Below are 11,940 nucleotides of genomic sequence, written 5' to 3'. Positions count from 1 at the left end.
TAGAATTGGGATTTATTTTTCCACAATTCAAATAAATAAAAAGAAGAGGCGATATGATTTTGTGGAGCCTAATAAAAGTTGAAGTTTGTGCTTGATGGATGCCCCCATCTAAACATAAGCATCTAAGAAATACCAAACAATTGATGGTGCTTCACCTCTTTTCCAGCAACTTGCCCTAGCTATTAGTAATTCAACAGACGAGTACCTAAGAGCAGACACATGCAAATGTGTGCGTGTTTGTGTCTGCAAGCATCACTTTTGTGGTTGGCGTTTTAGTGTTTGTATGAGCGCTTCTACGCGCATGTGTGTGGGAAAGTTTTTCATTTAGGAGCCAACCTTTTGTCCATAATCCAAAACATGAGCCCTACTTATATGAAATTCTTGATGTAGGCCATAAGTTTCCTGAAAACTGTCAAATAGAGGTCGTGGCTTAACATCCATCATCTCAAACAAAAGGCAATTACTTTTGGTTTTCTGCAATAACCTTTGAACTTGAAAAATACACATTCATCCTCATAAGGGAGACATATTTTGAAATTTTCACTGTGAAGGTTATTGTTGTAGTTTTACTTATGACTAGACCTGAGTTAATAGATAATAAGAAAGGTAGACTTTTGTTTGGCAGTTTCCAAGAAAACAAAGGCCCATAAGTAAATTCATAAACGCAAGGCCCATGTTGAAATTAAATGTGAATGGTTGGGCCTCGGATGGAATTTTCCCATTACAATGCACTCTTGCATAATGGTCAGATAATAGCAAGGTAGTTAAGGGCAAGTTCGGAAACAGTGAGTCTCTTCAGTTGACTCCACGTCTGAACAGAAGGCAACAAAATAAACCAACTTGCACAAGGAACTGCCAGCTCTAGACTCAGCATGGTAAGTCAAGCTCAGATCACCCAACTCAGACACACTTGACACCAGTCAAGGACATAACCAGTGATTCAGATTACATGGCAAGTCAGCTCATAGTAGTACAAACAGTTGGGTCTAGTCACTGTGCCTTTGAAGACTTTAAAGAGTGCAAATGAAATGCTCAGATGTTAAATTGAGGAAGACTAAAAATTTTAAGAATTGTATAAACATAGGATGCTCGATTTTAGATATTCTAGTCATCTAGTGGAAATTAAAAGTTTCTCAACCCTTGTGGTCCAAAGCCAATCTCTACAAGGCTCCATCATTTGACCATAATAGAAAGGTGTTGGGTATACCAGAGACCTCTATATCTGGCCTTCCTTATCTCTGTCAGCTTGCAGACAAATCCGTTACCACATGCTATATAAACCAACAAGGGAAAGAAGGGAAAAGAAAACCACAGAAAAGTTAACACAGCACATACAAACCTGATAAATTACTTTAAATCAACTCAATTAATTGAAATTTACAGATAACTGGTTACATCTCAGTATTTTCTGAATTGGTGGAACCAGACCCAACTCCCACAATTTTGAAAGTCTTCCAAATTCATCTTTTTCTTCTCTTTTTCTTTTTCTGGGTTTTCCTCAACTCTTTAGATACATAATGGGGATGAGCCTGAACACAAGAAAATAACACCCAACAAGAATTAAGACCCATCCTACCTATACCAATTGAGAGATGAATGCCTATATATAACTGAGAAAGAGTGCAAAGAAAGGCTTGGGCAGTCCAAAGAACTAAAGCAGGAAAAGAGACTGATAAAATTCTTACTGTCACTTGCAATACTACCTCGCTTGGCTACACCAAGAAATTTTTATTTTTCGAATGAAAATTCTCACCCGTCTTAGTAAATGTGAAGAATCAAACCCCCGAATGGACATATTGGCTGTCCTTAAGAGAATTGTACACATACCAGAGCTTCCGCGAGCTGAGATGCTACTGTCGACAGCTGAATCCAGTTGGAGCGGAATTTTCCTGCATCAGCTCATCTGTTCACCAATCAGGTCAAGGCCCACAAGGAGGAAAGATACCCCTTGGAAGAGCAGAAAGTAGAAATGGATGCCTTGAGCTGACAGCAGACTCCGGGCTGCTGCAGTGAGGAGGAGAAATGCTAGAGTCAGTTCTTTCCTGTATATCTTATTGATCTTCCTTTTAGGTGGAACTGCTTTGCGCTCGTTCAGCTTGTTCAGCTCCAAAAGTTCGCTCTCAGAAGACCCCCGGGTAAGCTGCTGGTTCAAGCTCCTTGACTCTCTCTCAGCTGCAGCCAATAAGTCAGGCTCTGATGATCTACCGGCTTTTTTGGTAACTACCCATTCATAAGAACTCCCCAGCTGGAATAGCCCAGATATCATTGCATTGAACTTGGTCACAGACATTGTATTTTCAAAGAGAAGATAGGGAACAATGAAAGGGAAGGAACGGGGGGCAGGAAGAATGTTGAGAAATGACATGAAAACAGGAATATAACAGATCACCCAGACAGGCAGTTCAGCTTCCGGTATGAACATGGTTAGAGGAAGAATAATGCAAAATAACGTGAAAGAATAAAACGGAAGAATCAGTTTCCTCAAAAGGAAAAACAGAAAAATCAAATTGAACTTCTTCCAGATTGAAATCTGCATCAAAAATTGGAAAAAAAGAATAAATTGTCTGAGCAAAACTATCAGAGTAATCAAACAAGACAATTATTTAAGAATCAAGCATCAACCAAGAGACAAACATCAGAAACAACAGAAACCTTGGCAGTTATGATGGCTGGAAGGCATAAACGGAAGAGCTGCATTGGACCTGAGTGCCACCTATGCTGCTGTTTACGGTAAGCTTCATAAGATTCTGGAACTTCACAGAGGACCTGAGAAGAAGTGTAATCCAACATTTGAGAAACAGCTAATTCCAATGTCTAGGATAGGGACATTGAAAACAGAGTAGTGTAGAGTACTTTGACATCATTCAGGAAGATAAATTTCCATCCATTTAGATGGGCTCGGACAGCAATATCCATATCCTCCACGGTAGTTCTTTCAAGCCAACCACCAGACTCTTCAAGTGCTTTAATCCTCCATACACCCGCAGTCCCATTAAATCCGAAGAAGTTAAGAAAAACACCATTGACCTGCTGCTCCACCTCAAAGTGAAAGCAAAGATTAATGTTTTGGAGGCGTGTTAGCAAGTTCTCATCCTTGTTTACGAATGCCCATCGAGCCTGAACCAACCCAAGGTCAGGATTGCCCTGCAACACCATGATAGCCGCAATTAGAACAAGTTGATGATCCTACTGAGAATTTCATCAGACTACAACCAACCTTGAAATGTGGTATTGTCTGCTTAAGAAAATCCGGATTCGGTTGGAAATCAGCATCAAAGATAGCGACAAATTCGTAGGCATTGACATAGTCACAATTCATGGCAGACTTGAGATTGCCAGCCTTATAACCAGTCCTCACTAAACGATGCCGGTAGACAATGTTCACACCACGCTGACTCCATTTGGAAACCTCAGCTCCGATCAAACTCTGGATGATCTCCTCATCCGAATCGTCCAGAACTTGGATCAACAACCGGTCCTTAGGCCAGTCAATCTGGCAGACAGCAGAGATTGATTGCTCATAGACCTATTGCCAATAACAGCTTCATATCAGAATAAATAGGAAGAAAGCTGCATTTGTTAGCACAATACTAATCCATCTCCACGACATTTGTGTGATACCCTCAAACTGAAGCTCTTTTATCAAATAAAACTCAATCATACAAAAGAATTGGGCAAGTGAAGATCAGATCTATCATCCATTCAAACTGAAATTTTCTATTAGTAAAGTCATATCAACCAACTATAACATACAGAAAAAATATATGCACACACAAGAACAGGAAAAAGGACAATGTATTATGTAAATTCAAAATGGGGACCAAAATTTTATTACCTCTCTCTCATTGCACATAGGAATCTGAACAAGAACCATGGGGTACACATGCCCGGGCTGCTCTGCATCTTCTGATTTGAAAGGATCACCTTCTATCCGAGGCTTAATCTTCTTATATTTGATCCAGAAGCAACCAATGCAGAGAATCATCCTATCTGCGGACTGAATGAGGAAGAGAGCTACGCAGAAGTTCGAAAGCGCCTGGATCAGAGGAGCAATGTAGTCGGATCTAAACGACAACCACGACAAGTAAATCACGTGAGCGAAACCTTGGATCTCAGATGTGTGCAGCATATGCAAACTGGACTTACTGAAGTGCCAACCATTCAAGTAAGCTACCATTTCAAAAACCAAGAATGCCATGGAAAGTGCCAAGAAAGCCCTGATGAATCTAAAGAGCCTACTCTTGTGCGGCTTCTCTGACTCCACCACCACACCCTCCCGGAAGATCAATCGCTTCTGGACTGTTCCAAGAAGTGTCCAGAGTGCCGTCGCCATCCAGGCGACACAGCCGACTGCCCGGTGGGCCTTGAGAAGCAACACCCAAGTAAATTGTTTCGCGTTCTTGCCTCGATCCTTCTCCGCAGGCCGAAACGTCGATTCCGGCCCATCCAGTTCCAGCACAGAGAAGTTGGGGTTCTCCATTGTCACCACAACAGGGGTGCCCTTCCTTGCCTCCCTAGACCACCAATCTGAAAAATCAAAACTTGGGGCCATTCTTTCTCCCTCCTTCCTCCAACCCACTTCACAAAATCCCCCAAATTTCAGAACCCACAATTGCAAACAAGGGAAACCCTACACCCTGGATGCCACACTCTTTACACCCATAAAACCCCACTATTCCACCACCGACCAGACTCCCCTTCTCCTCTCCCACACTACTCCACACTCAGGCACATTGAGCAAGCAGAAAGAGGGGAGACCCTGGAATTTTGGCCACCACAGCCAACACTAGAAAGATCAGCATTATGCAGGGAATGAAACTCCAAAGCCATGTGTGTGCTCCACATCCATACGATTCCTTTAACTACATTACCATAATGTAAAAGAGGGCAAAAAACCCACCAAGCATAACCCTAAAACTGCCAAAAGTGACAAGGAAAAAGTAATTACTGTATCAGAAATGAAGACCCACCTGGGGCTTCTTCAGCACAAGATTGGGATAGAAACCAGTAGAAGCATAGAAAAGGTGAGAGAAAACACAGGCTGGTGAAAAGAGAATTGAAGATGGTGGTGGAAGAATGGGCAATGTGGATCCCTACTGACCTTGATCTTCACCAATTTGGATCTCCAACGGTATCCCCACCATTACTCCCTGAATACATCACAGACTAGACCAGCTAATACCCACAGTAAGAGAAAAAAAAATCCTAAAATATTAAATGTGCAAAAGAGTATGTGGGGACGCTTCATCATCATGCATGTGACCATGAACACGATTGCCTAGTTCATCACCATAGTAACCCTGCATGCATGGAAATAAATTGAAGGGTATCATTGTAGATTGATTGGCCCCACATAGGGTACTTACCCTCATATTTCAAATTACAAAGACACCCTTACAGGAGACAATGTGGCCCTTGGTGTGCTATGTGTAGCATCTAAGGGTGTGAATGGGTCGGGTTTGACCCAGACCCGACCCATACCAAACCCTATAGGGTTAGGGTTTGGTAATAAGTGAGATGATTGGTGAAATTTAATAAGGAGCCAGGTATGGTTTTTAAAATTTCATTCCAACCCGTGTTTGACCCGAGTTTTGACTAAGATCTTTAATTTTTCAATGCAAAAAGATAAAAAATATTATTTTACCAGGTATGGTTCGGGTCTGCTTCCTATAATCTATAGGATCCGGGTATGGTTTCTCTTATGATTAGTTCGATTGAACCTGGATCCAGACTGGCATTATCTCAAATCAGATCTGGGTTTGTTTTTATCTGGGTCCTAACCAAACTGATCCATTGACACCCCTAGTAGCATCACTCAAGCCAAGTATTGGTATTAACTTTCTTTCTTTCTTTTTTAAGTTTGATGCTTTGATAAAAAAAGAAAAATCTAATCGATCTTATGGATATAACTATTTAAAAACTTGAAAAGAGAAAATAAGCAATGATGTGAGGAATTGTTAGGAAACAAAAGTTGCAACTCTTAAGTAAAAAAGAATGGAAAAATATGGCCTAATAAAACAAACCATATAATTGTAATAAGTCTTGATGATGATGGGGATTCGTCTGTGGAAATTTTTCTATAGCTTATAAGTGGTATATATATATATATATATATATATATATATATATATATATATATATATATATATATAAAGAAAGCTTTATTTTTTGAAAATTTCTAGAGTTTTTTTGTTGAACGGACCATGTAGATATGATCTACATGCCTTTTTTAGTATAAAACAAGTTTCGAATAATGAGAATGAGACCTATATAAGGTTTTTCAAGATCCTAAAATAACGACGGCCTATGATGTTCCAAAATTTTATGACTTAAAAAATCTTATTTTTGTATCCAAAGAAAATGATTTAAAGCAGAATTGCTATCAAATAAACTATGTTGAATGCATCTATCTACTAAGTCTGATTGATTGTAGGAGTAGGTGCTCCCACATTACTCATCATAAAATACCACCAATATCTTGAGATATTGTGATTCGATCTTGATATTTTGGAAAGTTTATTTAATCTTCAAAAATATAATATTTTAAACATTACTTTATAAAAATATCATAATTTTGCTGCAATACTTTCAACACATCACCTATTTTGTAATTATGTTACTTTTATCACCCAAACAGTTTATTTGGAATTTTTGTGAGAGAGGGCTTGGCCATGGCTGTGAATCTGGACCACAGTGACAAAAGTTAAAAACGGCAAATTCTCGGGAGGCAAAAACTCGGTAGATTTTGAAATTTTTAAAAATTCTTGCATTTTTGGCAAAATCTTGAGAATAAAAAATAAACTAAAAAAATATAAAAATATATAAATTTTATAAGAAAATATAAATAAAACACATTTAAAAATAAAAATCTTGAGGGTTTTTATGATAAATATCTTTTAAAAATATAAATATCACGATATTTATCACAGTTTGAAAATCTCGCAAAAAATTGCTGTTTTAAACTTTCAGTCAATTTCTCGCTATATGTCAGCGATATTTTAATAAATATCGCGATATTTTTCACAGAGATCTGTACTCTGGAGGTTGTTCCAGCCGATAAAAACACTTAATTCATTTGTTTTTTGTAATGTGATACAAAGTTATAATCAAGTGATGAGTGGTGGTATTCTTGTCATTCTCGCCTACCAAAAAAAAAACGTAGCCTTGATTACGTTAGGCAAAAAGTGAAAAGTCATAGGGGCATTTCCGTCATTATTTGAAGTTTCTCTGTCACGTGAAATACTTGAAGCCCAAGGTAAAAGATGAGCATATTCCTCGGCGATTCCGCGGCAGCTTCAGAATATTCTTTCTTCTTTATTTAACAGTGTAAATGGCATTTACCGAGAGGGTACTTACCTCCGCGTTTCTACTTTCTCAAAGGACGAAAATACCCCAATTATAAATATAAAAATAGAGTAATTGTACAAGTAAAATTTTATATTAAAAAATAAAAAATATGAGTAATAAGATTTCCAAAAAAAAAACGTTAGGACTGGTTTTCATATTTTAGTTACCCAAGACATTGGGAAACTCAATTATGTAAATTAGCAAAATATGTAAAGTGATATGAACTAAGATTTTCATAGGTTTTTTTAGCAAATTTAACCATGCCGATGCAGTCGGCATGATCCATTTGCTTATAATCAACCATTGGATCATCGTAATTAAATTAAAAAATATGATTTTTCATGTTTCATATTTTACAAAAAATTTGAGTTGTTGATTTTCAAACCTTAAAAGATCCTTCTTTTACATCTTTATTGGATCACCTAAGAGTTTGTTTCTATAAAAAACATGCATCTAAATCACATTCGATAAAATTTTAGTAAAAAATAAAAACACTATAACCTCCCTTTTTTTACATATTTTAGTTTCCCTTATGACATGAACATATTTGTGTGACTACTTTTATACAGAGAGAGAGAGTTACTAGAATATGAGAAGTAACTATTTTTTTTCTTGAATCTAATTGTAAGGATGTGATCTACATGATTAGTTTTATAAAAACTTATTGAATCGTCAGTTTTGATGCATAAATGAGTTTTTTTAAGTCTTTAAAATCAATGACTCATGATCTTCATAAATATTCAAGCATTTAAAAATCACATTTTTCATAAAAAATACAAGATCCAATGGTTGATTCCTAGCAAATTCACCATGACAGACACATCCACATGGTTGGATTTGCAAAAAAAAGGGTTGAAAATACCCATATTTGCAGCTCTCTCTCTCTCTCTCTCTCTCTCTCTCTCTCTCTCTCTCTATATATATATATATATATATATATATATATATATATATATATATATATATATAAAGAAAATTACATTGCAACACTTATTTCATCAACCAAACCATATTTACCAAAGAAAGAAGTGAGAGCGACAGGCAATGTGCATAGGGTCGAGTAAGAAGCGTGGAAGAAATGCCTTGATGCATGCACACTAGTGCGCTTATGAAGCATAAGAAAAAAAAATGAGTAAGAATAAACAATGAAAACAAAGTCAAAATAACATTAAACAAAAATTAGATAAAGCATCCACTTAAATGTCTTTTAAATGATCTCATAAACACGTTGACATTTATAATAAAAAGCATTTGTTCACACATAAATGTTCCAACATGAAAATTGTGTTTTCAATATCAAGTAGGTACACTTTTATATTGAAGAAATGACTTTAGATTATTTACAAACATGCTTGTCATGGAGCATGAATGCCTCCAAAGCAAGCTCCCAATGCATTCAACCTAAGTTGCAAAATTATTATTTTTCTAATGGATAATACTTATTCATATCTTATAGGGTAGAAACACCATATTTTGTATTTTTTTTTATAAATCAAATTATACAAATTTGATCCAAATCATTTAAAATCATTAATCATACGATTGTGACATTAAGAAAGCTTTTTAAAATACGATAGTACCAAATAGATAAAATGATCATTTTTGTAATTTTGATTGCGAAATATCTTGCACTTTGGCAAGTGAAAAAAGCAAGTAACTTCCTTATGATGATTAACCAATTTGCGGGCAGTCTAGATTCAAATTCCATTGGCAACAACCCTTGCATTTGGCGACTCTCTGGGGTTTGGAGACGCTGACAGGACAGCGATCGTTAATACGTCAGGCTGAGCTAGCACGGCGAGGTCTCTGAGCCTGAGTTGGTTCCGACTAAAACAACAACAACTTGATTTTGATTTAATTAATACAGTTGGTCAGCAGCCGAGTTATTTCCGATTAATCGGCGTGAAAGGGTCGCCGACAGTCCATCCCAAGCGCGCCGACATTGACCCCTTCAATCATTCGCCCCATGGCATCCATCATACCCACTCGCCCCATGACATCCACCATGCTGACGTGTCAAACGCCTCCCGGTTGCCATTGAGCCCGGCACCCACGTGTCTTGATCAGACCCGTTGGTTTTGAACTAAAAGATAAAAAAACACAGGATGTGGACCCCGGTTTCCAAGTTGGAGACATTTGACAAATCTAGCCTTTGACTCACTTCTAGGGTTAGGGTTAGTGGCACTCCCCCATTTCCCCTCCCTCATCACTTGTTTTATTTACTTAATAAAACAATTAACTAAGTAATTAATGAAGCATGGTGGTCTAATTAATGTCATTAACATAGAGACTAGAATCCACCTGAGGGGATTGGTTGCACGTGGCCATTGCACGTGCAAGAGACAGCCTTTTGGATAGCTTGCCCGATAAACTTGGTGAGAATTGAATCAAGAGTCCCCCAAAGTCTGAGATCATTGGGATTAGTTTAGACCAATGTTGATCAGTTGATCCAAATCCAATCGTTTTTTCACCGATTTTCTTGAAAAAATCGGCTGAGTTGGATATTATTTTTACTTTTAATTTTTGTGGTAATTACGATATTTGATCGTTGTTACTGTGATCAAGCATTAAGTATGTATTTTAGAATTTATTTAGAACCTATAAATCATTATTTTACTTTATTTCTGTATTTTATTTGTTTCAACTAAATTTGCCAGACCTATTTTTATCTTTTATTTTTCATGATCTTTTACTTTGGCTTTTGGAATGAAGGATGGAGAAACCACCTCTGAGCAAGAGACTTGGTTGGTTGCGCTGGACTAAGCCTGTCAACCTATGGTCGCTTTTTCGGTGGCGTAAAATGGTGGCTTACCCCTTGCCCCGCCTGGCTTTGGCTTGTGCAAAGGATGATGCCAATGAGATTTGTACCTTGACCGCATGTCTAGCGGCCAAGGCCCCGGTCCTACGATGTCGAACTCCTTTAAAATCAAAAGTTTTTAAAGGCCAATTTAAAACCATTAGTTTCAGGCCGATTTTTTGAACCGTTTTGAAAATCGATTTGGTTCAAGCATTTTTAAATAATTATTTATAGTTGGAAAAAGACATTGGTTAGACAAAAGGATCCCTTGGTGGGCCTTTGTTTTGTTTTCTTCCTTTTCTTTTTTGTAAAGGTTTCCTCTTGTTATTTTCTATGGCTAAGGAGGCCTGAGTCCACTCCACCGACAACCCCAAGATCACGTTATTGGGAATTTCAATTAATGCTGTTAAATTGGGATCGGGTAGACTTGTACTGATTCCACCCAACTTAATCAAATGAACGGTCCATATTTTTCCCTTTTTCTATTTTGGGCTGCTTTTAACATTTTAAAATTTGGTTCAGTACCGTGATACCATAAGGTGGTACAAGCTCTTGTTTGCATGGATCTACCCACCAAATGGTAAATCTAACTGTACGCATGTGTTCAGCGGCGTTTATTTACTATATTAGTAGGTTTCATCATGCCTAATACATTATAAGATTATTTTTTGAAAATAGTGAAAATCAACTGTTCACTATTCATGAAAACAAAGGGGTCTAGAAATGGTACGAAACATCATATTTCAGTCAACTTTAATGCATGAATATAATAAACACGATCCAAAGGCTAGAGTTTTTGTTTGGAGTCTCTATAAGTTATAGTGGTACGATGTCACCGTAGAAGCACTCATATATATATATATATATATATATATATATATATATATATATATATATATATATATTGTAATGGATTGTATCAAATGTTTATAGGTATGACCGCCTTTGGATCTCCATAGTACCAGTTGTTACAATTGCATCAGAATTAGTAGATGGATTCTACATGCCAAAATTATTGGGAATTGACTTTTGAATTGTTTTTTCGACAAAAAATAATCTTTTATGAAACAAAAAAAATAGAAAAATGTTTGTACTGTATGAGTAATTTGACTATTTTCTTAAAAAACCTATAATTTTTTATATTCACAAATATCTAGATATAAAAAGACCTTTTCACCCTTTTTACATGTGAACTTCTCCTATATATGTGAACTTCCTCTCAAATATGTGATTTTTTTGCATAACAATCTCTGTTATCATATTTATCTCTCTCATATCAAATATCGAAAACTTGTGTATTTATAACCATTGAAAAGTTGAGACATATGCCTATAACTTTCATATTTTGAGTCAGAACAGAAAACCCCTTTGGGGTTCTTGTTTCTGAGTTTTAAAATCGAAATAGAAATATGCACCCTTTAGGGTTGCACATTTTATGTTTGTTCTATGCTATTTTTTGGCCACCTGTACTGAAAATCTGAAAAAACAAAAAAAAGATAAAAGATAAATCGGGATGTTACCTTTCCACTGCCACTAAGATCACCTTGATCCAACAAGAGGTTGGAGAGAAATGTCATCTGGAAGATAGATTATTTCTTCTAAACATGCAAACAATAAACATAGGTGAGAATGCATATGCCCACTTAAAATGAGGTTCACATATTTTTTTTTGCAAACTTGATGAAGTTCTTATAAAATTATATGTGAACTTCTTGCTAAACTTGAATAAAATAAGGAAATCTGTATATATTTTATGCAGACTTAAGGAAGTCCACATATTTTATGCAGAGTTCCTC

At 36.7% G+C, this 11,940-nt stretch overlaps 1 protein-coding gene across 1 annotated transcript; it reads right to left on the bottom strand.

The window, feature by feature from the left end:
• Nucleotides 1-1,332: 1,332 nt before the first annotated feature.
• LOC149838765 (putative xyloglucan glycosyltransferase 5) lies at nt 1,333-5,182 on the bottom strand. The gene is made up of 5 exons (XM_090006799.1): nt 3,836-5,182; nt 3,218-3,526; nt 2,854-3,144; nt 2,653-2,766; nt 1,333-2,530 (listed from the first exon to the last, which is right to left on the bottom strand). The coding sequence occupies exons 1-5, from the start codon at nt 4,550-4,552 to the stop codon at nt 1,895-1,897; spliced, it is 2,067 nt and encodes a 688-aa protein (XP_089862925.1). The 5' UTR covers nt 4,553-5,182; the 3' UTR covers nt 1,333-1,894.
• Between the last annotated feature and the right edge of the window lie 6,758 nt (nt 5,183-11,940).

The sequence above is a fragment of the Nuphar pumila genome, chromosome 5, assembly GCF_984573655.1.
Source record: "Nuphar pumila chromosome 5, dmNupPumi1.hap1.1, whole genome shotgun sequence".
In the NCBI taxonomy this organism is placed as follows: Eukaryota; Viridiplantae; Streptophyta; class Magnoliopsida; order Nymphaeales; family Nymphaeaceae; genus Nuphar; species Nuphar pumila.
Note: the sequence above shows the minus strand (reverse complement) of the source record. Positions and strands in the feature narration are given on the sequence as shown.

What these genes read in the sequence shown, in the direction of transcription:
- LOC149838765 (XM_090006799.1), bottom strand. Translation starts at nt 4,552, where the DNA reads ATGGCCCCAAGTTTTGATTTTTCAGATTGGTGGTCTAGGGAGGCAAGG. An exon ending in TCTTCCTGAATGATGTCAAA is followed by an intron (nt 2,767 to 2,853) that starts GTACTCTACACT and finishes ACTTCTTCTCAG; the next exon opens with GTCCTCTGTGAAGTTCCAGA. An exon ending in CAGCCATCATAACTGCCAAG is followed by an intron (nt 2,531 to 2,652) that starts GTTTCTGTTGTT and finishes TTTTTGATGCAG; the next exon opens with ATTTCAATCTGGAAGAAGTT.